This window comes from Cenococcum geophilum (genome assembly GCF_001692895.1).
Source record: "Cenococcum geophilum 1.58 unplaced genomic scaffold K441scaffold_17, whole genome shotgun sequence".
In the NCBI taxonomy this organism is placed as follows: domain Eukaryota; kingdom Fungi; phylum Ascomycota; class Dothideomycetes; order Gloniales; family Gloniaceae; genus Cenococcum; species Cenococcum geophilum.
In genome coordinates, this window is record NW_027137575.1 from 1,785,865 (window position 1) to 1,812,674 (window position 26,810).

At 44.6% G+C, this 26,810-nt stretch overlaps 7 protein-coding genes across 7 annotated transcripts; 4 read left to right on the plus strand and 3 right to left on the minus strand.

Moving 5' to 3' along the window:
* Positions 1-4,739: 4,739 nt before the first annotated feature.
* On the plus strand, positions 4,740-5,952 carry K441DRAFT_676865 (uncharacterized protein; the record flags this gene model as incomplete). The annotated part of the gene is made up of 3 exons (XM_067651002.1): positions 4,740-4,812; positions 4,864-5,585; positions 5,632-5,952. 3 exons carry the CDS (start codon positions 4,740-4,742, stop codon positions 5,950-5,952), a joined length of 1,116 nt encoding a protein of 371 aa, XP_067504892.1.
* Positions 5,953-6,709: 757 nt separating this feature from the next.
* Positions 6,710-8,265, plus strand: K441DRAFT_695897 (uncharacterized protein). Its single transcript, XM_067652845.1, has 3 exons — positions 6,710-6,853; positions 6,902-7,227; positions 7,335-8,265. Exons 1-3 carry the CDS (start codon positions 6,819-6,821, stop codon positions 7,997-7,999), a joined length of 1,026 nt encoding a protein of 341 aa, XP_067504893.1. The 5' UTR covers positions 6,710-6,818; the 3' UTR covers positions 8,000-8,265.
* Positions 8,266-10,072: 1,807 nt separating this feature from the next.
* On the plus strand, positions 10,073-12,124 carry K441DRAFT_609828 (MFS general substrate transporter; the record flags this gene model as incomplete). The annotated part of the gene is made up of 6 exons (XM_067645518.1): positions 10,073-10,205; positions 10,270-10,393; positions 10,451-10,657; positions 10,724-11,047; positions 11,316-11,680; positions 11,736-12,124. Exons 1-6 carry the CDS (start codon positions 10,100-10,102, stop codon positions 12,122-12,124), a joined length of 1,515 nt encoding a protein of 504 aa, XP_067504894.1. The 5' UTR covers positions 10,073-10,099.
* A 368-nt stretch (positions 12,125-12,492) lies between these two features.
* Positions 12,493-14,669, minus strand: K441DRAFT_658823 (MFS nicotinic acid transporter-like protein Tna1). The gene is made up of 5 exons (XM_067648422.1): positions 14,470-14,669; positions 14,359-14,403; positions 14,032-14,304; positions 13,769-13,975; positions 12,493-13,709 (listed from the first exon to the last, which is right to left on the minus strand). Exons 1-5 carry the CDS (start codon positions 14,614-14,616, stop codon positions 12,858-12,860), a joined length of 1,524 nt encoding a protein of 507 aa, XP_067504895.1. The 5' UTR covers positions 14,617-14,669; the 3' UTR covers positions 12,493-12,857.
* Positions 14,670-16,593: 1,924 nt separating this feature from the next.
* Positions 16,594-18,070, minus strand: K441DRAFT_556239 (mitochondrial 37S ribosomal protein mS29; the record flags this gene model as incomplete). Its single annotated transcript, XM_067643317.1, has 2 exons — positions 16,594-17,372; positions 17,494-18,070. 2 exons carry the CDS (start codon positions 18,068-18,070, stop codon positions 16,594-16,596), a joined length of 1,356 nt encoding a protein of 451 aa, XP_067504896.1.
* Positions 18,071-18,314: 244 nt separating this feature from the next.
* K441DRAFT_609835 (RRS1-domain-containing protein) lies at positions 18,315-19,564 on the plus strand. The gene is made up of 2 exons (XM_067645519.1): positions 18,315-18,492; positions 18,542-19,564. Exons 1-2 carry the CDS (start codon positions 18,356-18,358, stop codon positions 19,086-19,088), a joined length of 684 nt encoding a protein of 227 aa, XP_067504897.1. The 5' UTR covers positions 18,315-18,355; the 3' UTR covers positions 19,089-19,564.
* Positions 19,499-24,191, minus strand: K441DRAFT_705189 (uncharacterized protein; the record flags this gene model as incomplete). The annotated part of the gene is made up of 4 exons (XM_067653575.1): positions 19,499-19,814; positions 19,866-20,320; positions 21,609-21,673; positions 24,122-24,191. The coding sequence occupies 4 exons, from the start codon at positions 24,189-24,191 to the stop codon at positions 19,499-19,501; spliced, it is 906 nt and encodes a 301-aa protein (XP_067504898.1).
* Between the last annotated feature and the right edge of the window lie 2,619 nt (positions 24,192-26,810).

The window sequence follows — 26,810 nt, forward strand, 5'->3', positions numbered from 1 at the left end:
GCCGCTAACTCTACTTAAGGCATATAGATCGCAACAAGCTCGTCTAGGAGGAGAGGTATAGTAGGGATAGGAGGTGTTGTCTATAATACCTTTAGTAATACACTAAATAGGGAAGCTGTTATATACTTAATTATACTAGGACTAAGAGCAGAATAGAACCTATATATGGCTAAACTAATAGCAATATTATTGGCGATAAGACGCTTACTACTAGATCTATAGGGGAGATAGATTACTATATTTACTAGTAATTAGGCGGTATTACTAGCGCTTGGCTAACTTAAGCACTAGTCTAGCTAAATAAGTATTATATAGATCTATAATACAGCCTATACACTAAGGTAAAGAAATAACTACGTCCTTATAGCATGGGTCCTAATATAAGGGGAGTTCGCACTAGGTAAGAAGGCAAAAAAAGTAATACAGCGGGCCACTACGTAAGGACGCCTACCGCAAGGACAATAACACTAGGCTAAGGCTATAATAATTAATATAGCAAGAGTAAGATAGTAGGGTAGGAAAATACTACCGGAAGGAGTAGGAAGGTACTTAAGGAAAATAGATATAGCGCTACTAGGTAAACATACCTATAGGCTATATAACTCTCTTAAGCGAGAAAAGGTAAATATATTGGCCTAGCTATGGATGGGAATAATATAACTTAATAGATATCTATACCGGATTAGAGCGGTAGAATTAGATTAATATAACTGCGGATAAGTAAGAGAAATAGTAGAATATTTCCTCTTTAGGTGTATAAAATAGACAGCGTATTAAGAATAAATGCTATAGTAAACAGATATAAGATAAGGAAGCTTATCCTTCTACCTTAGGGGCAAGGCGCTATCTAACCCTAGATAGTAGATACTAAACGTAAACGTGGTCTAAATAATAGTAAAATATATAATAGCTACCGGACGACTTAAGGCAGAACCGGATTAATAACCCGCCCACCATAGTTAAACCTCCCCCCCCCTTACGCTTTAACCAACCCACACTACGCACCCTCGTGCTTCTAGCAGATCTCGCTTTAATCGCTAAAGATAGGATAATAAACACTTAGAGAAATAGCCCCCTAAGACTACCTGCTACTAACTACCTACAAGATCTTGTAGAATAAGGTATTAGTAATACTAGGGAGTACTAAGTAAGGCATATATACTGGCTTATACAAGAATATAGCGAGACTAAAAGGAGCGAAAATATGTAATATAGCACTAGTGCCCTTTAGGCTTAGTGCCTCCGGGCGGAATAAACATCATTATCATGTACTAACGTACTTAGTATATTTCTTAGGCACAGTATGACGGAACACTAAAATACTGCCAAATGACCGCCTTTTTAATTAGGAAAAGCGGTTTCCTACTGCAATTTGGCAGACATCCGTTATAACCCGGTGACGTTAGTAGCGCCGGAGCAAGACTAAGATCCACCCAAAAAAAAAATTTCCCCTTTAACGTAAGTGACAGAGTTATGATGGTCGGCATAGTTATAACGGGACTTATCCGTTCTCACGTTCCTAACTCGTGCTTACGGTTCGTCCCGTAACACCTGCGCACGTACCTATTTATTTGCACTTAGTATACAAAGTTTTTCTTCTTCTTCTTTATTCGAATGTCTTGACATATTATGCTGTTAATTGTACAATAGCATAAGTAAATAGCGCAATTAAGTATATTTCAAATTGTATCGTCAACTCAGCGATAGTACCGTGTACGAGGGTGGAACCATGCACGAGGTGACCCGAACTTCTAGCTGACTTAGCAAACTCTAAGGTAAGTCGCCGACTGTACGCTTGTTTTAACACCAAGACCTTCAACCTAACGTAGGTGATGGGCTTTTGACGGTTGGGGGGTTTTTGACGGTTTTTCCTTACCGCTTGCCTGATTAGGCTTAGCAACGTATACTACCGCTTCAAAAATTAAAATATTTAATTCCTTAATACTTAATCTATATTTAAGAAATTTACCACTAACGCTACTATGCCCTGCTGGACTCGCGAACCTGATGCGGACTAGAGGATTAAGTTAGCAATTGCTAGCTTTAAGATTAGCCTCTATAAAAGCCGGGAAGATGCTATAAAGTTCTACGGCGTTAACCTAAATATATTGCGTAGGCGACTTAATGGTAAATATAAACCTTATAAAGTCGCGTATACTTACTAGCAGCGACTACTACCTCCTATAAAATCTGCAGTTGTGTGATAGTATATATACTTTGCAAATGTAGGCTTTCCTGCTCGAATTTAAATAATCCGAGTTATTATAATTAAAATTCTTAAAGAATAAGCAAGAAAGATTCCTCTCTATTAACTACTACTACCGCTAGGTAAAGTATGGATAACTGCCTTTCTTACTTACTAGAATAAGCTTCGCGTTTACTACGCTTAATTACTTAATTAAAAACGTATAATTGCTAGTAACAATATTACCGTAATTAAGGCCTTCTTTAACGACTATAATACTATAATTTAAAACTATAGAATTTTATCTAAGGATTAATATAATATAAATGAGACTAGCTATGCTATAGGGCTTACTCTAAGTGCAAAAGTGGTAGTTCTTAGAGGTAGAAAATAAGCTTTTAAAACGGTAGATGGCTTACATAAGTAGGTAAGTTAAGTTAACTATATAGGAATAGGCGGTAAAATAATTCCACCTTATATTATTTTTAAGGGCAAGTAATATACAGATCGGCTATAGTAAATGGCTAAGGAAGCTATACCTGGCTGTACTATTGGAATAACTAAGAATAGCTAAAGTTTATAGAAATAAGGCCTTAGTTAGCTAGAACACTTTAAGTAATATACTTAACAAACTAAATAGTGGCAGGCCTTAAATAAAGAGGACGATAATAATCTTAATTTAAATGGCTACCGCCTACTTATAATAGACGGTTATATAAGCCACATTAACCTTAAATTTATTTAGTTCTATAAGGACTATAGAATTATACTAATCTACCTTCCTCCGTATATAACTTACCTGCTATAACCTCTTAATTTAGTAATATTCTTACTACTTAAGCGGGCCTGCTCGCAGAAAGTAGATAAGTATATTGCTTTAGGTATTATAGGCCTTAATAGAGAGTAGTTTCTTAGGATTATTAGCGAAATTTGGTTAGAGATCTATACTACTAATTATATTAATAGCGCCTTTAAAGCCGTAGGTCTCTACCCATACAATCTAGAATATGCCCTTAGCCGCTATAGAAAAAGAAATCCTATTTAGGCCCTTATACCTACAGACGAATTAGTATTACTACTATCCTCTTCCTTATATCTATAAACTCTAATAAGCGCTAACAACCGCGCCTAATATCTAAGGACGATTACTAACCCTAAAACGTTACTGGAGGCAGTTAAAAGCTATATTTAAAAGCTCGTTAAGCAGCTACAGTCACATAAAGATTAAGAGGTATTACTTAAGTAGGAAAATAAAGACCTTCGCTACGGCGCTATAGAGAGAAAGAAAAGGAAGAAGGATAAGAAGATAGTACTATTAATGGTAGCGGTGCTTACTACTAACGCTATAAAGGCGATCGTCACTGCTAGAGAGGCTGAGGAAGCTAAAAGGAACGCTAGGAAATAAAGGAAGCAATCTAAAATTAAGCGGGAGGAGGTAGTAATACTTTATAAGGAACAGGTTAAGGCATAGAAGGAGGCTTGGGCTACTGTATTGGAGGCTAAAAGGAAGATAGAGCAATACTAGCGGTAGTTTTAAGCAGCGCTGCTAGCGTTAAAGAAGGCATAAAAAGCTTTAGAGACTGCATCTAGAATAGTAACAAAGAAGAAGACAGCTAAGGCATGAGAGAAATTTAGGAAGGCAGAGGATTAAGCTGCGTTAGCTAAAGCGCTCGCAACCACTGCGCAATTAATGGTAGAGGCATCTACTGTTATATTTAAGGCAGCAACGGCTCACTTAAAGGCTTTAATAGCAGCTGCAAAAAAGGTAGCAGAGGTTAATACGCAGGTAGAGGTAGATAATGACAAGCAGAGCAATTTAAGCGACAGTGAGGTGTCAGATAAGGACGTTGACATAGACGTTGGCATATATATAGGCAACGCCGTGCAGTCAATCGAGTAGAGCTTCTAATACAAACACTATAAAATGTCGCGATAGAGCCTTAATTACATAAAACTAAAGCTTCATTTTATTAATATCGTGGATAATGCTGCGTAATGCCTGCAATTAAGAAAATGCCTGCAATTAAGCATTTTAAGGTAGTTTTGATGTTCAAAACCGTCAAAACCCCCCCAACCGTCAAAAGCCCATCACCTACGTTATGTATTCTTCCAATATGCAGGTGATTGGAAGCCGTGCACAGTCATGGCGATAATTCTGCGCTCTTCTTGGACTCTATCTCCACCTCGCATTATGTTCCCATTCATATCGTCCATCTAGCTAACAGTGACTCTCCAGGCAATCGCAATTCGGACTCGGTGAAGGCTATTGTGGTCTAGCTTTCCGGTACCGTGGGGCAGTAACCCATGGAACCTTGGCCCAAGTAACGGATGTTGCCTACCATTAAAACCTTCTTTATTTTAGCCTTCTTAACTCTGCGAACAAATATGACTCTGGATATTTAATTCGTGGTTCTCTCCTCCTCCTAGGTCTCCCTCCACTATCCCCTCGACCGTGCTTCAACGACCACGAACCATGCTAATTACTATGGGCCGTTGCACGTTTACGTTCAAAAATGGGTTATTATGCCCTTGCACTTCTGGGTCTTGCACCTCAATGGCTGGTGCCAATACAACCGAAGAACACTGCGAAGACTGTGGCCATCCAATGCCAATACATGCCGATTATGGTAAAAGCATTGCCTTTGTTAAAACATGTCGATGCTGATACTTATTTATAGTGCCGCCTTCTCTCCCCCCTAAGCCATTAAATCCGCCGGAGAAGCTTTCTATCGAGGATGATCTACACATTTGTCCCCGTACCGACACTGTCCAGAGGCTTGCCACGATATTGGATGAGGAAAGGGTTGTTTATGTTAGAGGCACGCCATCCTCTGGAAAGACTACGCTTGCATATCTGCTATGGAACTATTATAAGAAGCGTGGGGAACCTGTTGTTTACCTTAATGGTTGGCATGATGTTAGCAAACCAACGACTTATCTTATTAGCAAATGCGAGGCATCCGGCTATTCTGGAATAGAAGATCACACCCTTTTATGCACAAACATTGTCTTTATATTCGATGAAGCCCAACAATCCTATAACGACTTGGATCTATGGCTTGGAATTATCAAGACACAGAGTGGTGGTCTTGGCGGGCCGAAGATTTGTCTCTTTTCATCATATGGAAACCCTGCCACCGGACCAACCAAGTATCCCCCTGGAAGTACCCCGGTCCATTTTGGCGCTCAGCAACGCATCTCTATTATCCCCTCTTCTTTTGCAAAAAATGGACATGTTTGTCTATTCTACAGTCAACAAGAATTTGAAGATGTGGTTAGTAGGACATGCTCAAACCCGACTAGAACATTTGCCCTCGATCCCGCTGCTCGTGAGTATCTCTACTCTATTACAAACGGGCATCCCGGTGCCACTACTGCACTACTTAAGTTTATCTTCTCAGTATGTATAAGCTGCGTCTACTGGAGTATTACAACTAACACTATAGACCTACCGATCTGACCTCAAGAATCACGTTACTGAACGTGTTACAAAGGACCTTCTTATTCAGGCACTAGACGACGAGTCTAAGGTCTTTCGTATGCTAGAAAATAGTCCTGTGCAAAGATCGTTCCCCTCAGGCCAAAAACTCACCGTTAAAGCGGCCAATGTGCTACGGGAGGTTCTACAACATGGCAGCATCCATCGTCAACTTAATGATCTAGGAATTCGGCTTTGCTATGAGGAGGGGTGGGTTCATGCAGAGGCAATAGATCTGTATGCAGAACATATTGTTTGTGTTCTACCGTCTAAACTTCACGAGAAGTAATAGAATTCCCCTCAGGTTGTATTTATATTGCATTCTAACGCATTACTAGATTTATTGAGTATTATCTGGACTTGCGTGAGGTTGCCTATCGTAAGGAGGTAGAGCCGAAGGCTCTATATATACAAAGGGGTGCCAAGGCACCCTAGCCGAAGCGAATCAAGGAGCAGGCTACACCACCACAGTACTATTATTTTTATTAGTAGAGTAGTAGTTCTTGCCATATTTTATCCGCGTTAAAATAACGCTATATCCCTTACCTAAAACCCCATTAAAGGCCCCCTGAGCGCCTCTACCAACTTAAATATAACTATAAAGCTCTGTAGGAAGGCCTACACGAAGCTCTGTGGTGGAGGGTATTATTCGACGTCGTCGTCGTTGAGTGGAGGCTCTGCGTGCGGCTCTGCGTACGGCTTTACGTGGCTGTAATCGTAATTATTAGAATTTGTAGGTGCCTTTGTGATGGCTTTAGGGGTAATAGACAAAGCTTCGTGCAGAGCCTCTGTACGTAGAGCCATCGTATGATCGTTGCGTAGAGCCCCATCTGGCTGCCAAGCCTTTCTTACAAGCGCTTAAAGTACGATAATAAGCTACCTACCAAAATTGTGCATAAAAAACGGCGTAGCATTCTCTACTAACCTTCCTTTAGTACTTCTACTTACTGGGGATTTCTATAAGAGTTGTAAGTATCTATATAATTTGCCTTATAGTAGGTATATATTAGCCCTCTTGGTTCGCTAACTACTCAACGAAATTCTACTCGCTTACCAGACCTTCTAAGGTGCAAAGTGACATCACCGTATTAGTTCGTCTGTACCCTGTCCTAGCTCGCATAACCTGGAATCAACCCTCACAGCTACTCCATTGAAATGTCTTCAGAACATCAGCTGGATGAGCTTGGCAGGTTAGCAACCTACTTTCTGTTCGCCTAGCGAGCTAACGCGAAACAAAGCTTCTTCACCACATCCCTAGTTAAGGTCATTGCTGGCCATAGCAAGAAAGAATACTACGTCAATTCTGGCGCTCTGTTATCCTGTGGGTCGTCGTCATTAAATGCCTTAGTCAATGGAGGCTGGAAAGAATCTAAGGAAGGAGTTATTGACTGGACAGAATTTGATTATGAAACAATTGAACGCTTCCTGATCTTTCTATACGCTCGGGACTATCCCGCTCCAGATCCGGAGCCTAATGACATGGTATATGATGAGGAAGAGGAGGCGGGAGCACTTGAAACGACTGAAGGTGATTCATTCACAGTTTATGGCACCAGTGCATCAGGTAAATCTAACTAAGGAGCTATGGAAGAACCTATGGCTGCAACGGATGAACTAGACACCGGTGAGGGTTTCATCAACTGAATACACTACCATGGCTAATTACTCAAGCCCCAAATCTCCAGGAAGCAACCGCAGATGCCTTAGAGCCACGGCCTCTCACCCCAATGAGTAGATGCGTGTTTGGACTGCCGTTAGAGCGACGTCCCACCGCTGCAGGATTATTCACCCAAACGGAATTTGAAAGCGACAGCTACTTCGGCATAACACTCCTTGCGCACGCAAAGATGTACACATTTGCACACTGTCACCTTGTGTCTGAGCTCGAGCGCTTTGCATTGCAGCGTCTTAACCAAGTCCTTATATTAATGGACTGCACGCAAGCTCACGCAATCCCAGATATTGCACAACTTGTCCGCCATATATACGATAATACGACAGTCCGTGAGTCGCAAGAAGAGCCGGCTAGGAAACTCGTATCACAATTCATTGCTCTCAACTACACGAATCTTATAAAGGGAGAGCTCCAGACCCTGCTTGTTGAGGGAGGCGATTTCGTTCTTGATCTGTCGGACAAGATATCCACACGACTGCGGAGCGGTGGTAGTAGTAGCAAGTCATTGGAAAGCCAGATCGATGAGCTTGAAGCGGAAGTTCGTGCACTAAAGACGGCATGCACAGACCAAGAAAGCAAAGTTCAACGGCTTGAACAAGAATTAACAGAGTGGCGTAGCTGGAAGGCCGGGTCATCAAAGAGATTAAAATGGAGATACTGATGTACTTTCATGTGACTGGCCAGCAACGGCCATAAGTAAATTGTGTGGAGGAAGAGAGTCAAAGATGGATAGTCTCTACTGTAGAGCGGCACCAACTGCTGCACCAACTGCGGCACCAACTAGGGTAGTAACTGGGGCAACTGGAGTAGTACCGGGAGCAGCAACTAGGATAAAAATTGGGGCAGCAGTATAAATACTAATTACGTACTATTAAAATGTAGGGTTATAAGTTGCTTAATTCATAGCTATCTACTACGGGACGCCCTCTACTTATAGAGCCAGTAACTTTACCACCTTATCCTATTATATAACCTTCGACAAATCTCCCGGTCGGGAGATGGCTTGTTTCTAGTTTAGTTTAAAACTTCATTAGTCTACTTAGTGACTCTACCAATGCCCAACCTAACCAACAGCAGCCTCAGTGTTGTCCTTATGTCCCGCAAGTGAGCGCCTAAACCTAAGACTCCCACAGCCTCCTTGCCGTTGGGCGCATGGACTGGTCGTTTCGCTCGTTGTTTCTGCGACACGGCTTGCCGCCACTTATAGATTGGGGACTGTGGACGAGGATGTAGGCACTGGACCGTTTGGGAGTCCCTAGATTCACCAAGAAGTATCAGCATTGAAGGGAGTGGTCCGCCGTTGGGATCCTGTAACGGCGCGTTGACTTTTGAAGCTTCTTGCCAAGACCAGCTTCTTCCTCCGCGGGATGTCACGTGCAGCTGCGGGGTACGATGTTTTGCCAAGCTGGAAATCACCGAGACGCTGGATTAAAAACAGGGATCCCAACCCAAAGACAGGAACTACAGGTCGAAGGTTTTCTTGAAACGGTTTAGCGTGATGGTAAGATCTCGGCAGAAGGTCTAGCTCGAGATACACAATCTCATCTTCTTCATTTCATTTTAATTCATCAAGTTCCTTTTGAAAATCAACAGCAAAGAAAAGAGCAAGACCCTCGGAGATATTGCCTTTATTAGTATTATTCCGTGTTCTTCGATATGTGATCCACCGACATCGTGGCCATTCGCAAACAATTTCCTCTCGCAGCGAATCGCAAGATTTAGGATACAGGGACCGCTACGCAATGCAAATTCAAGGATTAGCAGCCACGACTAACGATTGCGATAATTACGCCGATGTGGCGGCAAGCACGTTAATCACATACGCAGGCGTATGCGAAACGTGAAGGAAATTTTGCTTCGCAAACTGATGCCAGGGTGTGGCTGGCTCGGAGGATCCCTCATTCCACGCCCGATTCATTTAATGTATATGTGCGTGGGCGTACGGCCGTATGTCGAGCCGACAATGACTAGGCAACCTAGTCACCTCCAAGCAAATAATATTTATCATGCTACCTTAACCATCTCTCAGTATCCAACAGCATGTAAAAATGGCAGAGGGAGAGAAGACAGGTACTGGACCCGGGAGGACGGGAAGTCCTGTGACGGTTGAGCCTAATATTAGCCCAGTACTCGTGGCACCCACTAGTAAGCAGCGCTTACTAGTGGTCCCGGGCTCAATGCAACAACCGAGCTCAATGCAACTTTTATATTTGTATGGCGTCTTATACAAAATCAACCTTTTTCCAAGTTAAATAACTTAATAACACTATATAGAAATATATAAGAATTAAAGGCTTATATATAATCCTTAAAAATTAATAATATAACTTATTTAAAGCTGATATTATTGTATTTATTATATTTCTATACTTTTTATTATTGTATTTTATTTAAGGCCAGTAAATACTAAACTTCTATAAAATAGAAAATTAATATTAAAATTAAGTTCCTTTATACTTATTTAGGTATAAAAAAAAGAAGTATATATATTTAATAATTTATTATAGCGTTGTTGTTTAAGTTATTCAACTTGGAAAAAGGTTGATTTTGTATGAGACGCCATACAAATATAAAAGTTGCATTGAGCTCGGTTGTTGCATTGAGCCCGGGACCACTAGTAAGCGCTGCTTAATAGTGGGTGACACGAGTAAGGCTGAATATTGTCATCGTAGGGTATGATCCATTTAATTCATGACGTCTTCATTATGTACAGTTTAGTGACTCTAATCATAGGTTATGGCTGTGCCTCTTTATATCGGCGATGGATACTACAATCATAACGACGGCTTTACTTAAGATATCGAGCGATTTCAACGCATTAAGTCAATCCGGATGGCTTGTCGTGACCTATCTTTTAACATATAATTGTAAGCGCTCCACCTGATGGTAAGCCATCTCATAAGTTGATACTAACGATCGATACCAACCCAGCCTGTCTAACGATAACTGCTAAACTCAGTGATTTGTTGGGAGCGAAAACAGTCCTTCTTGTTTGTAATATTGTCTTTCTTATTTTCTCAATGGCATGTGGAGCAGCACAGACGATGAATCAATTGTAAGCTAATCCTGTCTGCGTTAAATTACGGAGATATTTGGCTAACTGAATCTCTAGGATTGTCTTTCGTGCTTTCCAGGGCATAGGAGGGTCGGGGCTTTACTCCCTCGTCTTTGTTGTCATCATGAAACTCATAAATGAGGAAAAAATCGGGTTCTATTCTGGAGTAATCAGCTCCGTTTTCGCTATTGCAAACCTCCTTGGCCCTATCCTTGGAGGTGTAATAACCGATAATACGACTTGGAGATGGATATTCTTCTTAAAGTGAGTTTCTAATTCTACAAATTATTCACCCTCTAGAGATATCAATGCTCACTTTATTTAACACAGCGGCCCAATAGTCGGATCAGCATTTATTATCCTAGCTCTCGCCATGCCGGGGATCGCCGATTCCAATCAGGAACGTTTCCAAAACTTCGACCTCATAGGGGGTATGTTATCGGTTGTATGGCCAGTCCCTCTGCTGTTTGTTCTTCAAGAAGGTGGAGTTCAGTACACCTGGAATAGCGGCACTATTATTGGAACACTAACAGGTGGTCTTGTTGGAATTGCTGTCTTCGGATTCTATGAAACCTGGATTACGTACAAGACGAACAAAGAGCCTATATTTCCTATTAAATTCCTCAGAGACCCAGTGATGTTTCTACTCTTGATGTAAGTCACTCCTTATCAGGTTTGCAAATCAATCAATTCAACTCAATTCAATTTCCCGCACAGAATATAATCTACACTGTGCAGAAAAGCACGACCAAAATTCTGCTGCGTGCATAAAAGCATGACCTAAAATCTCCTACGTGCTTTTCTGCACGGTGTAGAATATGTTCTGTGGGGGGAATTGAATTGAGTTGAATTGATTGATTTGCAAGCCTGCTCCTTATATCCTCATGGACTTCCATTGCTCTAATGCTGACGAAAAGTACAGGTACATGTTCTTAATGGGGTTCTCTTTCTATTCCTGTATCATTGAACTTCCCCAACGCTTCCAATTCGTTAATGGAACCTCCGCTGGACGAGCTGGAATACTCCTCCTCGCTTTGACTTTGATAACGCCTGTCGGAGCCATGATATCTGGGCTGGCTATGGGCAGATACATTCCCGCCGAATACATTATGATCATCGCAAATATCATTATATTAATTGGAGTAGCCCTGCTGAGCACTCTCCCAGTCCATTACCCCATCCCACAAGCAGAATTTGGCTACGAGGTGATCATGGGCGCCGGACTAGGGCTCGCCAGCCCACCCGCCTTCCTCATACTTAAGACTTCAGTTGCAGACAAAGACATTGGTAAAAAAACCCCAAAGATCCTCTACCCGACCCACTATACTAACCTACCTCACAGCCTCCGCAACCGGCGCCCTAAACATGTTCCGCACGCTAGGCGGCTGTATCGGCGTGGCTATCTGCTCGGCACTGCTGCACTCGTCGCTACGGTCCGAGCTACCGACGTTCCTCTCCCCCACCCAAGTCTTCGCCCTCGACAGCTCCATTGCTAGTCTGGCTTCCCTGCCTCCCGAGACAGCAGCGCGGGTGAGCACGATCTTCGGACGCAGTTATAACAAGCAGTTCCAGGTCCTCATCGCGTTCGCGGCCGCAAATGTGGTCGTGGCGGTGTTGTTAGTCTTCGCGAGGAAGAGGAGTGGCACATTTGGGCTACCTCCGGATGTGTCGACCGTGACGGGTACTGTCAGACATCAGCTTCAGATTTGTCTCGACCTGGTTTCAATCTAGTTTCACCGATTCTCTAGGGACCCCTGTGGGGGGTACTACCTCATGTATATATAGTCTTTTTCCTTCATAGTTTGAATAGACAGAGTCCTCAATCTTACCTTACAATCGGTGCACGGACTACCGATCGACAGGATGTGAAGAAGAAGAGCGAGGAGGAGAATAGTTCAGGCCAAGGGCCTCAAATAGAGGAGCTTAGGGATGGTGTAGCAGTAGCGGATAATAGACAAGAGAAAAAAGTTGACTCTTAGTCAAGAAGACGCCTAGAGTGTTGGGAGGGACGTAAAGATATGACTTATGAGGAAGAACTAATATTCAAAATCTTAGCATTGTAGAGCGTTACTCACGAAACGGACTCTTAGATCGGTTATTTCAGGATTTGCGGTTAGGAATAGAGGTTCTTTTTATAGAAAAGGTACAGTATATAGGGATATATACTACCTCTAAATCGTATAGTAAAACTAAAACCATCTCCTCTTGATGTTGGAATTAATCTTGACTCTTTCGGATTAAACAGCAGTGGCATTAGTGCAACTCAAACATTCAGCTCTTCGTTGAATATAGGGTATCGATCGCTTCACCCTGCACTTTCGATCAGACAATACTGGCTAACACACATCAGACGTCTCGAACGCTTTCGGATGATTTGCCCAGCACAAACAGCGGCCCTGGAGAACCGCGCCTACTTCGACCCGCACGAAGAATAATGCAACCCCAGAGATACCACCAGGCCATCTTACAGCGTATACAAGAACTCGGGCTTCCGATCCCCAAGCATCTCGATCTCCTTCTCGCTCTTCCCTTCAACCCAATGGTCCCTCTTGCCCGCCAACCTCTTCTTATTCTCCGCCGCAAGCGCGAACCTAGTGACTATGCTGCCGCCCAGCAGGAACAAAACCATGTACGCGAGCACGGTGCCGTGGCCCGGCTTGAACCGCGGCTTATCCTTGCCGCGATAGATGTTGCTACTCACAACGCCGTTCAGGTTCCCCCACCCGATGACGAAGCCTAGCACGATGCCGCGCTTGTAGACGCCCTCGACGTTGTTGGAGGCCCAGGAGATGGTGTTGGCGATGCACGGGTAGATGCCTAGGGCGCCGAGGAAGGTGCCGGCGTAGTTGACGCTTGCCTTGCCGGAGCCTAGCAGCATCGCAAATCCGATAATACCTAGGAAGGTCACGAAGATGTTGCAGAGGCCGCGCTGGCGCGTGCGGTCGGCAGTGTAGCCGATGGCGATGGTCAGTATCGCCGCGGCGACGTAGGGCGGCACGGACAGCAGGTTCGCCTTGGTCGACGTGTATCCGAGATCGTTGATGATGGTCGGCAGGAACAGCGAGAAGGCGTACAGCGCGCCGTCACAGCCCATGTAGATGATGGCGAAGGCGTACGTCTTCCAGTCCTTGACCGCCGCCCAGAAATACGACATCTTGAACTCCTCGTGCTCGGCGGAGGACTGCTTATCCGCGCGCAGACGGCGGATCACGCGTGCGCGGTCGTCGGCGGACAGGAAACGTGCTTCGTCGGGGAAGTCGTGCACCATCCAGTACGAGGCAATGCCAACAAAGATAGTGGCGAGTCCTTCGAGGATCTACGTGTAGGCCGTCAGAATTCTCCAATGTCTGTGTTAGAGAGAGATTTTGCACTTACGAATATCCAACACCATCCATGCTTGCCGCCAATGCCGTTCATTTGAGCGATTGCTGCAGCGAGAAGCCCACCGAATGAACCGGCAACTGCAGCCGCGGAGAAGAAAATGGCAGCTCTGATACCGAACTCTGACCGCTTGTACCAGCACGAAAAATAGTAATTTACGCCAGGGAATAGCCCGGCCTCAGCGAGACCTAGAAAGAACCTCTATATGATAGTTTAGCGAGGGGATCTGCCTGGAGTTTTGCAACGTGACTACATACGGCAGCTGCCAGCCCTTGGAAATCATGTACGAGGCCCATGGTTGCCATGATAATACCCCATAGAATCATAATGGCCGGGAGAAATATACTAGGGCGAAGGCGCTTGAGGAGGACATTTGTAAGAGGCTCAGACAGAGAATAGGAAACGAAAAAGAGCGATAGCGCAGCATTGTATTGGCCATCCGTCATATGAAGGTCTTTCTGTAGACCATCAATTTTCGCATTTCCAATGTTGGTTCGATCGAGGAATGAAATTAGGTAGAGGAAGCAGAGCTACTGATGTCAACATCTGCAATTGATTTTGGTCACGAAGCTTGATATTAATACCCATGGAATCAGCTTCAGATCTAGCTTCCATAGCAGCTTGCGGTCCTATAATTTGAAGGCGTCAGTGTCCTTTCTTCTTAACCAGGCGTTGAGAAAAGGCTCTGAGCTTACATGCTCGGCGCGTTCCTCCTCGCTCAACCCAGCGTCAGGGTCAGGAACGTCGTCAGTGGGCTCAGACAGAAAATTGCCCTTTTCCACACCAACATTATTCTCCTCCTCGGAAGGGATGCGCTGACTGTCTGAGTCTGTAGGTTTCATTTTCCCTCGCGGATAATTGAAAGCGGAGAGTGGGAAAGGATGTAGAAGTAAGCACTGATTAACATACGGGAGACAAGCCTAACCGTGGCAGCGTTGCACTCGGGCAAACATGGCCCGCCAGTCGTTGGGGCGGACGGGCATGATGACCCGTTGTCTTCGGCGTCATGGGGATAGCGCTCTTCCCAGGTTCTCTAACTCCAACTGGAGGACTTTTGTGGGGTAAGCGCGCCCGATTACGTCGGTGCGATGCTGGAGCAACAAGCTTAAAGAAGCAACGCGGCTTGCTCGCACTAAAAGCAGCCCAGCCGTTTGGCGTCCGGGGCGTGTGACCCGAGGCGAATAAGAGCTTGAAGATGCCGCCACTAACCGGCACAAGACCGCCGGGAAGCCCCCAAAAAAAGCCATGGGTGGCAAGCCACCGCGCCACCCTGCTTGTTCCCGACGTCTCCATCGGTATCCGACGCCTTTCTATCGTGAAAAATGTTGCAGCAAGCATTCCTAAGAATTGAACAAGCAAAAAATGCCATCTAGTCTGAAATATCGTGCAAGGCCTCTGCGGGCTTGAAGCAAGGGTCAATCGGCGGCTAAGAATGCTTGAGCCGAGGCCTTTTCCTTCCAGTCCTCTCATGTCCTGGTTGGTTAGATTGACTTCATCCTTTCAGAGCCACGATATTATGAATGGCGTTCAAAGGATCTTACTGCATATGTTTAATGAGCTGACGAGTACCTCGAATATCATATCGGACCGTATTCTAGTAAGGGTACAGCACCGTATGATATTTATATTCCTGCCCCCAGATTTCATGTGGAGGCTGCTTTGTAGCTGAGCTCTAGAGCCTGGATTCTTCTTAACCAAGTTCTATATTTGTGAGCCTCGCGTGGCTTTTCTGAATGGTTGTGAGTAATATATTTTTGAATTTAACTGGATGAGCAGGAGTTAGAGATAATATGAGGTGAGGGGATTTTCAAAGGATTCATCGCAGCGGTTCAGGCGTCTAATTTAAAACACCGGGGATATTTCTCTTTGAATTGAGTTTATCAGTTTACTTCTGAGCAAAGTAAGCACGTTTTAAAACTTGCCATTCTCACATAACAGCTGCTCTGAGGATAACGTAGCTGTGAACTGTAAAAACTAGGTCAGGAAAGAAGGACCCGTGTGCAGATTGATCTATGAAGAAAAGAGACCCTGGTAAAATTCGTCCTACGGTTATCGATAAGAGTAAAGCCAATAGAACCAATTGGATCAAGTTGAGATGCCCAATTATCATTTTGCTAATGCACGGATCACCAAAAGGTAGGACGTTATTAGGGGAAGGGATACATGAGGTAGGTGGCGAAACATTGACGACGACTCGTAATTGCCACTAGGACCACATTGCCACCTCGATCGACAGTAGCTCATAGGGTCCAAGGCCTCTAAACCATGTGATCAGCAAGAAAAGAAACCTATGATCTCTATCTAAAGACTTATTTTTCACCATTTGGTTAGTGAGGATTTATTTTATAGATTACTATAAAGTTCTGGGGTTAGACTAGAAGAAGTTTTGAAAAATGGCTTTCTCAGAACAGCAACGACATTGCCTTGCAGCGGAAGCTCTTAGTTCACGGCCCTGATATCGTGGTACCATTATTTCATCATACTTCTGCTCTAGTAGTAGTGAAATTTGATTTAGAGGTTCGCCGTTGCGGTTGAGAATGGAAAGTGAGGCATCCTAGAGGCGTTCTTGAGTTCATTCACCATTTTCGCGTGTTTTAACTGCTACTCAAAATGAGTTAATTCTACATATATACATATACAAGTACCTTAATAGGTACCGTTGGTTTTTTTCTAAATGCAGCTGTATCTTACACCCTTAATGATATTGACTAGACCGCAGCATTCCGATCCGCCCTACGACCGCATGTGCATCAGATATTCCATCATCTTTCTAAATCAATGGCCAGAAATTATCTAGCTGCATTTATTCCGAATCGTCTCTATATCCTCAACTTCACAGTTCCCCTCTCTAACTCGCCAATATTCCCACCACCCGATAGTGTCCACTGGTCGCTTACAAAACTGTTGTCCACAGTTCGCCTCAGCATACCACTCGCGGCGTAGTATTCCATAATTGTCCTCGCTTCCTCTTTACTCAATCCATTCAGCCTCAGCACATCTACGTTTTTTAGACTGTCCAAGCTGCGCTGGTCAGCCGGCTTATATGGGCTCCATGTAGGAAGGCTGTCGGAGCCTTTAGCCCTTGCCTCGGCAACCTGAAGTGAGAAATCGAGAGCTGGAGAGGAGGGGTTGTTCGAGCCCGTTATGGCAGCGAGGACGATACCGCCATTGGGAAGCGTGGCGGTTCCGGAGAGGTGGTCCACAAAATGGCGGACGATTGTTAAATCATGCGCGTGGATAGGCTTAATGTCTGCAGACATATATGTCGAGTTGCGCATAATGTGACCAAGGCCGTCTATTGCGAAGACTATAGGCGGACGATTAGGCTGCATCAACTCATCCCACAGTGCGCGGAAGATGGGCCAAGAATATTCTGGATTTGTAGCGCCTAGCCCGGCAAGCTTGTCGAGGGTCGCATTGGGTGGGACAGTAATGGGAAGATTGGGTTTCGTTGTGAGTCGAAGCTTGGAGAGAACTGCGGCGTTGGCTTTGGCGATTTGAGAGAGGAGGTTTGCAGTGTACATGTTTTGGGTATATTGTGTGGGGTTACTTCCTGGTAATGAAGCGTACTCAGTATGTCCGATGACTAGTTCCTTTGCTGGGGAAGGTCAGCATTTACTTCCGTAATTATAACAGCAAGATTGGTACTTGTCAGAGACATCGCATAACCGTAGGGCAGAATTTACGAAATCTTATGCAAAGTTGAAAATCTAACATACCATCTGGCAGATTAATCACCACCCAGTCTTTCAGGAATGCCATCGCTAGAGCTTGTAGTATCAGAGTGCTCTTCCCGCTGGCTCGATCTCCAATAAGAATCCTCCTTATTGTTTTCTTCCCCTCCGCTGCCTCAACTTCTTGAATAAATTCTGCTATCTGGGTGCTCTCCTTCCGCATCAGTATAGCCGGTCGCCGAAACAAATTCCAACCCTGTGTCGTCTTAAATGCTTCTACCGCTCTCAGTGAGTCCACCACTATTCCCGAGAGACCCATCACGCAGCCCTTCACACCATTAGTGTGCATATTTGTGGCATGGAGATCTTTCAATCCTTGGACTTCAAACGCATTAGTGTTGCTAAGCACAATTCGTTTCCGCAGTGCCTTGCGCTCTCCGAGAGCTGGTCGCTTTCCCACATCACGAACAGGACTCTTCTTCTTGATCTTTACCGAGTTTTTCGTTCCTCGTTCTGGCGGAAGATTTGCTCTGTTTTTTTTTTGCTGGACTTGTGCGAATTGGGCCAACGAGGTAGAGAAGGATGCGCTGCAAGGATATGCAAGGAGGCTGCGGGATGTCATTGAGGTGTGAGCGGAGATATCTGGAGGCGCTAGCGACAGGCGCCGGAGACATATGGAGGAAGACATCTTAGGGGAAATTAAGGAGAGCTAGAAGCCCTCGCAATGGCGGAATGTTTCTAAAAATCAATGGGGTCATAAGGGTCTTTCTTCAAACTTCGGGAGAGAGCCAAGGGCCAACTGTTAATCCGGTTCGCCAAATTTCTTTAGTGCCAAGACACGATTTTCCATATTGCTATCATTTACCAACTTCTTTATGCAAAATATATATTGCGCCTGAATTCTGCCATGACTGATGTTACTATGACCGAGTGCCAAAAATCCCCACAAAGCCCTGCAGCATTAGTAGACAGCATCAACGGAGGCGCAATGGATGTTTCCACTCCCGGTGGAGTGTCAATATCTGACTCGACAAGCCACAGATTGTACGTATTTAAGCAAATTCAGGTTGTCCTACCTTAACACATCTACTAGGCCTGTTACTGTGAGCAAACCTACACCATATACCTTTGATCTCGGTAACCTTCTCGCAAACGATCCCAATCCACTTCCGTCAAAACCAGACGAGACCACTCTCCAAGCAACTGCTCGCGATGCCGCCCAAGCGCTCGTAAACCAGCTTCTCTCCACTTGTGAAATAAAATCTACCTCCGACGGCGTACTCTTACACCTTCCAACCCCTAGCACACCGCTACCCCGCGAAAAGCCTGTACCAACTGAAAAACCACCGACGAAATGGGAGCAATTTGCCGCAAAGAAAGGCATCAAAGACAAAAAGCGCGGGGAAGGAAAGATGGTATATGACGAAGCAAGCGGGGAGTGGGTACCGAAGTGGGGCTATAAGGGCAAGAATAAGGAAGGTGATGATCAATGGCTTGTCGAGGTTGACGAGAAGAAGGAGAGGGAGAGCGGTGAGCCTGGTGATGGGAGAGCTGATGGAAGAAGAGAGAGAAAGGAGAGAATGAGGAGGAATGAGAGGAAAATGAGGGCGAATGAGCGGAATGTCAAGAATAGTGGTTGATGACAGAATGAGTATTATTGCTGGCCAAATAATAGCAACTAGGACGGGAAAACTCGCCCCTTCGAAATTTAGGGAAGCGCAGATCAACACAAATGCTTTTAGCGTACTGGCACTATCTCTAATTATCCAGCTGTAAGGCCAGGGAACAGTGCCTGTCATTTCTTTCGGATAATTTCTGAAAGTAACCAGAGGAAGGAACACTTATACAATTCAGACTGGGGTTGAAAAATCTGTTCAAGCGGAGGCTTAGGGCGTCCCAGCGGGTTTATATGTAGGATTATATCTCAAGCTCAGAGTGAGACAGCAGAGCTGTAAGAGATGGATGCATAGTGCGCCGGCGTAAAAAATGATAATTCCATTTAATTCCCATACAAATGTTTTTAAAACGGAACAACACATTCCTCCTAACTCTATAATTTATTTGTTAATTTTGTATTTCCTAATTCTTCCAGCACTCTGATCGCCCCCTCTCTCACCTCTTCCAGTATATCTCTGGCTTTCTTAATCTCTTTGACCAAACCTGCCCCGGCACCAGCGTACGTTGTTAACCTTCCATCAACGCCCCATCCAGCATCCCCCTTTGCCAGCGCTTCATTGTATAGCTTTTTGTTCTCCTCTTCATCCAACCAACCCAAGGCTTCAACATAGCTCCTATTTACGACACCTCTTGCATTATATCCTTGAGACCACCCTATCGCCCCTCTCAAAGAATCATAGATTTTCGTCCTTATAGTATTCTATCCACCATCCGAAGTTCTAACAACCTCACCCTAGTACCCAGCCGCAACATTCGCCTCCGCGCTCTCCAAGAACTTCGTTCCCATAGCCACACCCGCAGCTTCGAGCACAAGCGCAGCCGCCACACCTCTCCCTTTCACAATGCCACCTGCAGCCATCAGGAGCGGCATCTCCTCTGCTGCCCCTCCCTTTGCCAGCGCCTCAACCGCATCAGCAACTTCAAACAGCAGACTCACGATCCCTGCGCCCTGCGCCAAACCATGTCCGCCGGCATCCGTCCCTTGCACAATCAGCACATCCGGCTTGCACGCTCGGGCGATTTCGACCGCATCCTTGACGCTGCCGACTTGCATCCACACCTTCGTCCGCGGCACGGCTTTTCTCCTCTGCTTCGTCCAGCTCACCAGATCCTCAACCGAGCGCGGGGAGAAGAACCACGCCGCTGCGGGCTTGAAGCGGCCTAAGAGCGAAATGGAAACAGCTTGGTCAGCGCCCTAGTTTATGAAACCGACGCCGATGGAAAGGCCGGGCTGAGAAGGGATTGGCTTCTCTTGGAGCAAGCGCTGTGCGGATGTGAGCTCGGAAATTAGTGTGCTGACGTAGTAGTAGTTACTAAGAAGACCGAAAGTAAGGATATAGAGGTCTATAGGCGACCCATAGGCGACTCGTAGGCTACTGCACAATAGGTTCAGTAGGTGAGCAACCCGAGAGGATATTTCCCCTGCCCCCTGCCAAGAGAATAGCCTAGAATATGCCCCAAACTAGACTCACTAAGAAACGACCTAAAACCTATACCTTTACGCTACTGGATTCATCTGCCTTATACTTAGGGTAATGCTCCTAGGCCAGTTACAGCCGCTTACAAAATCGGCTTCCGCTTAAGCGCACTTTATAAAAGGTTACTAGAACTAGAGTAGTAAATAAGACGGCTATATAAGTATATATTCCCTTTAACCCTCTATAAAATAGAAATATAAAGAAAATAATATTATATATATATAGAATGCAGGGGTTTTATTTTACAGCACCTGCTTGACGAAGGCATTCTACTACCTTTTTATGGCCTCTTTCTGCTGCTGCTTGTAGTGCTGTTCTTCCATCATATCCTGCTGTTGCTGCTGCATTAACATCCGCCTTCTCTTGAAGCAGCCGCTTGACGACCGCGAGGTGGCCTCCTTCTGCTGCCGCCTGCAGTGCTGTTCTTCCACTACTTGTTGCTGCTGCTGCATTAACATCCGCATTCTCTTGAAGCAGCCGCTCGACGACCGCGAGGTGGCCTTCTTGTGCTGCCGCCTGCAGTGCTGTTCTTCCACTACTTGCTGTTGCTGCTGCATTAACATCCGCCTTCTCTTGAAGCAGCCGCTCGACGACTGCGAGGTGACCTCCTTATGCTGCCGCCTGCAGTGCTGTTCTTCCACTATATCCTGCTGCTGTAGCATTGACATCTGCCTTCTCTTGAAGCAGCCGCTCGACGACTGCGAGGTGGCCCCCTTATGCTACCGCCTGCAGTGCTGTCCTTCCACTACTTGCTGCTACTGCATTGACATCCACCTTCTCTTGAAGCAGCCGCTCGATGACTGCGAGGTGGCCTCCTTCTGCTGCCGCCTGCAGTGCTGTTCTTCCCCTACTTCCTGCTGCTGCTGCATTGACATCCGCCTTCTCTTGAAGCAGCCGCTCGATGACTGCGAGGTGGCCTCCTTCTGCTGCTGCCTGCAGCGCTGTTCTTCCATGTTCTACTGCTACTGCATTAACATCCGCCTCCTCTTGAAGCAGCCGCTCGACAACTGCGAGGTGGCCTCCTTCTGCTGCTGCCTGCAGTGCTGTTCTTCCATGTTCTGCTGCTGCTGCTGTATTAACATCCGCATTCTCTTAAAGCAGCCGCTTAACGACTGCGAGGTGGCCTCCTTCTGCTGCTGCCTGCAGTGCTGTTCTTCCCCTACTTCTTGCTGCTGCTGCATTAACATCCGCCTTCTCTTGAAGCAGCCGCTCGATAACTGCGAGGTGGCCTCCTTCTGCTGCTGCCTGCAGCGCTGTTCTTCCATATTCTGCTGCTACTGCATTAACATCCGCCTTCTCTTGAAGCAGCCGCTTGACGACTGCAAGGTGGCCTCCTTCTGCTGCCGCCTGCAGTGCTGTTATTCCACTACTTCTTGCTGCTGCTGCATTGACATCCGCCTTCTCTTAAAGCAGCCGCTCAATAACTGCTAGGTGACCTCCTTGTGCTGCCGCCTGCAGTGCTGTTATTCCACCATATTCTACTGCTGCATTAACATCCGCCTTCTCTTGAAGCAGCCGCTTGACGACTGCAAAGTGGCCTCCTTCTGCTGCTGCCTGCAGTGCTGTTCTTCCATATTCTGCTGCTGCTGCATTAACATCCGCCTTCTCTTAAAGCAGCCGCTCGACGACTGCGAGGTGGCCTCCTTGTGCTGCCGCCTGCAGTGCTGTTCTTCCATCTTCTGCTGCTGCTGCAGCATTAACATCCGCCTTCTCTTGAAGCAGCCGCTCGACGACTGCGAGGTGGCCTCCTTCTGCTGCTGCTTGCAGTGCTGTTCTTCTATTATATTCTGCTACTGCATTAATATCCGCCTTCTCTTAAAGCAGCCGCTTAACGACTGCGAGGTGGCCTCCTTCTGCTGCCGCCTGCAGTGCTGTTCTTCCATCTTCTACTACTGCTGCATTAACATCCGCCTTCTCTTGAAGCAGCCGCTCGACGACTATAAGGTGGCCCCCTTGTGCTGCCGCCTGCAGTGCTGTTCTTCCACTATATCTTGCTGCTGCTGCATTAACATCTGCCTTCTCTTGAAGCTGCCGCTCAACGACTGCGAGGTGGCCCCCCTCTGCTGCCGCCTGCAGTGCTGTCCTTCCACTACTTGTTGCTGCTGCATTGACATCCGCCTTCTCTTGAAGCAGCCGCTCGATGACTGCGAGGTGGCCTCCTTCTGCTGCCGCCTGCAGCGCTGTTCTTCCATACTCTGCTGCTACTGCATTAACATCCGCCTTCTCTTGAAGCAGCCGCTCGATAACTGCGAGGTGGCCTCCTTTTGCTGCCGCCTGCAGTGCTGTTCTTCTACTGCTTGCTGCTGCTGCATTAACATCCACCTTCTCTTGAAGCAGCCGCTCGATAACTGCGAGGTGGCCTCCTTCTGCTGCCGCCTGCAGTGCTATTCTTCTATTATATTCTGCTGCTATATTAATATCCGCCTTCTCTTAAAGCAGCCGCTCGACGACTGCGAGGTGGCCTCCTTATGCTGCCGCCTGTAGTGCTATTCTTCTATTATATTCTACTGCTACATTAATATACGCCTTCTCTTAAAGCAGCCGCTCGACGACTATAAGGTGGCCCCCTTATGCTGCCGCCTGTAGTACTGTTCTTCCACTACTTCTTGCTGCTACTGCATTAACATCCGCCTTCTCTTGAAGTAGCCGCTTAACGATTATAAGGTGGCCTCCTTCTGCTGCCGCCTGTAGTGCTGTTCTTCCACTACTTCTTACTGCTGCTATATTAACATCCGCCTTCTCTTAAAGCAGCCGCTCGACGACTGCAAGGTGGCCTCCTTCTGCTGCCGCCTGTAGTGCTGTTCTTCCACTACTTCTTACTACTGCTGCATTAATATCCGCCCTCTCTTGAAGCAGCCGCTTAATAACTACTAAGTGACCTCCTTGTGCTGCCGCCTGCAATGCTGTTCTTCCACCATATCCTGCTACTGCATTAATATCTGCCTTCTCTTAAAGTAGCCGCTCGATAACTATGAGGTAGCCCCCTTATACTGCCGCCTGCAGTGCTATTCTTCCACTACTTACTACTATTGCATTAACGTCCGCCTTCTCTTAAAGCAGCCGCTTAACGACTGTAAGGTGGCCTCCTTCTGCTGCCGCCTGCAATGCTATTCTTTTATATTCTACTGCTGCTGCTATATTAATATCCGCTTTTTCTTAAAGTAGTAGCTCTACTATTATAATATGACCTAGAGCGGCCGCCTATACTAGCGGGGTCTGTCTATAATTATCTTTTAAGTCCTGCTAGGCGCCGTATTTAATTATAAGTTTTATTATAGTCCTATGTCCGTTCCGCGCGGCCTATAATATAGGTATCTAGCCATTCTTATCTCTTAAATTAAGATTAGCTCCTCTTATAAGGAGTATTTTTACTACTTTATTATAACCTTCTCTAGCAGTATAATGCAATGTAGTTTCCCCTCCTCCTAATATAGAACTTACGTCTGCCCCTCCTTGTAATAATAGTTATACTAGTCTTTAGTGTCTAACTATTGCTGCTGTATATAATACTAGTTTACTAGTCCTCCTTTTTTTATTTTTCCCTACTGTTAAAAAAGGTATAGAGGACTGTATATCTATAGCAGACATCTCTTTTACCTTACAGGCAGACCGACCTATAGTAAAAATCTTAAAATAGCTGTTTATCTAAGACCTAACCTCTAATAAAAGAGTTATAGTTATTACTCCTTCCGGGCTACCGTAAGAGAGAAGATCTAGTTTTTGAGATAACTATATAATTTCTTTACTGGAACCTAGAGAGCGTAAAGACCTATTAAGGCAGTTAGCATATAGGCTTAGATAGGTTAAGTAATAGACTATATCTTATTTAGTTATTTCTAAATAGAGTTTGCAAATTTTAGCCTATATAATTTATAGTTTTATTAGTCTATCCGTGCTAGACTTTAGAATTAAAATAAGTGACCATTAGGGTATTAACGGTAGTGGCTCGCCAGATAGATTCCGTCTCTTAGTTATAAACTAAGGGACAAATATAATTACCTCTTAAGAGTAATAAAGAAGACTATAGTTACAAGATTCTCTATATTAGATTAATATTTAAATTAACTTCGCAATTACGAGTTTAAGTTCTAATATCCTAACCAAAAATTCATAGTGTAACGGAACCTTGTAGCAAGAACTACGATGGGTTCGTTATTGGGCTAGGTGTGTAGGAAATGCAAGTACAAAAGTCAACAACGTAATAACAACTGGTGGAGTAGTTGCCCAACAGATTAACTCCAATTATATTCTAAGAATCACTACAAGGAAGGAACTATCTAGGTAGGGACTGAGGGTCCTTAAATACACAACCGTACTCCTATGAAATCCTTCTTGTACGTGATGTACGTCTTATACGTAAGGTACGTAAGTTCCTCTCGTTCCTCTCGTTCAATACGTAGCACATCATGTGACCTCGGTTACCATTCCTCGTCACATGGTTCTATCGGCTCCATTCCGGACCGTGCCTAAATCAACCAACTAGCTTCTTCCGTCTCTTCTCCAAGTAGTCGTAACATCGTACTTAAAGCGTCCGTAACACATAGGGGCGTGCGTTAGAAGAGATTCTATAGGCTATAGTAAGGGAACCGTACTATAGAGCCTCTTGTATAATAAGGCTGTAAGAGATATATAGTCTAAAGTCGCCCTTAAAAGCTCTAGTATTAGCTATAAGATTATAGATTCTCTTATATTTTGCCCCTTTAAAATTAATATAACCCGCAACAACTCTAATAATTAATATTTCTTCTAGTAACAGGTTTAAGTCTTTAAAGGCCTTAAAAAACACGCAGATACTATTATAAGAAAGAGTAAATAGTTCTTTTTTAATGCCGGACCCACTATTCTTTGATCTAGAAAAGATTGTTAAAGCGGCTGTTAAGATATTAACGTTATTCGTAGAAAAATATACTGGTTAAGTATAATTTTAGTACGTTTGCCTACTTTAGATATCTTTTATATAATAGGATTTCTATTGGTATATTTCGTAAAGTATTTAGAGTTTATCTAAGGAAGGCCTAATATATAAGTCTACTTCCGATATTAACAATATCTATAAGAATATAATAATTGTCCTAGTAATAAGTTCCAGGTAAAGCTGTGGCGGACAGTCCTTATATGCTATTTCTTTATCACAACACCGTTTATACCTGTATTCTAGGGTAATTTTATTAATAGGGTCCTTCTAAGTTGCGTCTGCGTAAATTAGGATATCAATATAATTAAGCATATCTATAGTCGCAGCAAGCTCTAGTAAACGTTTGGCTGCAAATTTTAAAAAAGCTTAACCTCTGCTGGACGAATGACGGAAGTGAAATTGATGGAATGGAAAGCTATGCTTAGCTGAACTAGGCTGCGCGCCGCACTGCATCGGTCTATAATGGTAATAGCTTTCGGCGAGCCTGGATATATTAAATAAGAGGAGAGCTAAGCTAAGCCGTAAAGGCCCTTTTAGTAGACTATTAAGAGGGGTGCTAAAGGTATCCGTAAGTATAGTCGCCTATTCTAAGCGACCTCCTCTAAATTAGGGTTTGTCCGAGTTAGGGTTTCCTTAAAACTTAAAGCCTTTCGGAATAACATAACATTTACTTAGTTAGATTAATTGTTTATTATCCAAGACGAAGATGACTATAACCTCAGGAAAGCAGTAATCGACGTTTATTAATGACCTATATACCGTAGTACTAAAGCTAAGACAAATTTCGACATTTAATGCTAATAACCACTCTGTGATGGCGGCCAACTAAATATAGTTAAGCCCACTAGCAATCGTAATATTTACTAATATACTATTTAATACGTTAGCTAAAGCTCTAATTACCTTTGCAAGAGCTTCTATTAACGTTGGTTAATAGAACAATATTCTAGCATAAGGGAGTATAAGGCGTATTAACCCCTTAAGAAGGATAAGAAACTTCGAATTTAATACTAACCCTATATAGATATAAACCAGTACTTTCTACTAATGGATTAATGGAATAATATCTAGAGGGGCTTCTCGGAATTTGCAAAATTCTTAAAGAACTTCTACCACATAGAAGGAGTTATATGAGATAGACATGCATGTATATAAAGCGATACATACCATCCCATGCTCAGTCTCTGCGAGATCTTTTATTATTAGCTTTATTCTAAATCTAAACCAGACGAGCTTCCTATATAATAAAAATAATTTAAGATTGGACAAAGCATTATAGATCCTCTTTTAAG

What these genes read in the sequence shown, in the direction of transcription:
- K441DRAFT_695897 (XM_067652845.1), top strand. Translation starts at nt 6,819, where the DNA reads ATGTCTTCAGAACATCAGCTGGATGAGCTTGGCAG. An exon ending in CAGCTGGATGAGCTTGGCAG is followed by an intron (nt 6,854 to 6,901) that starts GTTAGCAACCTA and finishes CGCGAAACAAAG; the next exon opens with CTTCTTCACCACATCCCTAG. An exon ending in TTATGGCACCAGTGCATCAG is followed by an intron (nt 7,228 to 7,334) that starts GTAAATCTAACT and finishes TAATTACTCAAG; the next exon opens with CCCCAAATCTCCAGGAAGCA.
- K441DRAFT_658823 (XM_067648422.1), bottom strand. Translation starts at nt 14,616, where the DNA reads ATGAAACCTACAGACTCAGACAGTCAGCGCATCCCTTCCGAGGAGGAG. An exon ending in ATCTGAAGCTGATTCCATGG is followed by an intron (nt 14,305 to 14,358) that starts GTATTAATATCA and finishes TGACATCAGTAG; the next exon opens with CTCTGCTTCCTCTACCTAAT. An exon ending in ATGGATGGTGTTGGATATTC is followed by an intron (nt 13,710 to 13,768) that starts GTAAGTGCAAAA and finishes GCCTACACGTAG; the next exon opens with ATCCTCGAAGGACTCGCCAC.
- K441DRAFT_609835 (XM_067645519.1), top strand. Translation starts at nt 18,356, where the DNA reads ATGACTGATGTTACTATGACCGAGTGCCAAAAATCCCCACAAAGCCCT. An exon ending in GACTCGACAAGCCACAGATT is followed by an intron (nt 18,493 to 18,541) that starts GTACGTATTTAA and finishes CACATCTACTAG; the next exon opens with GCCTGTTACTGTGAGCAAAC.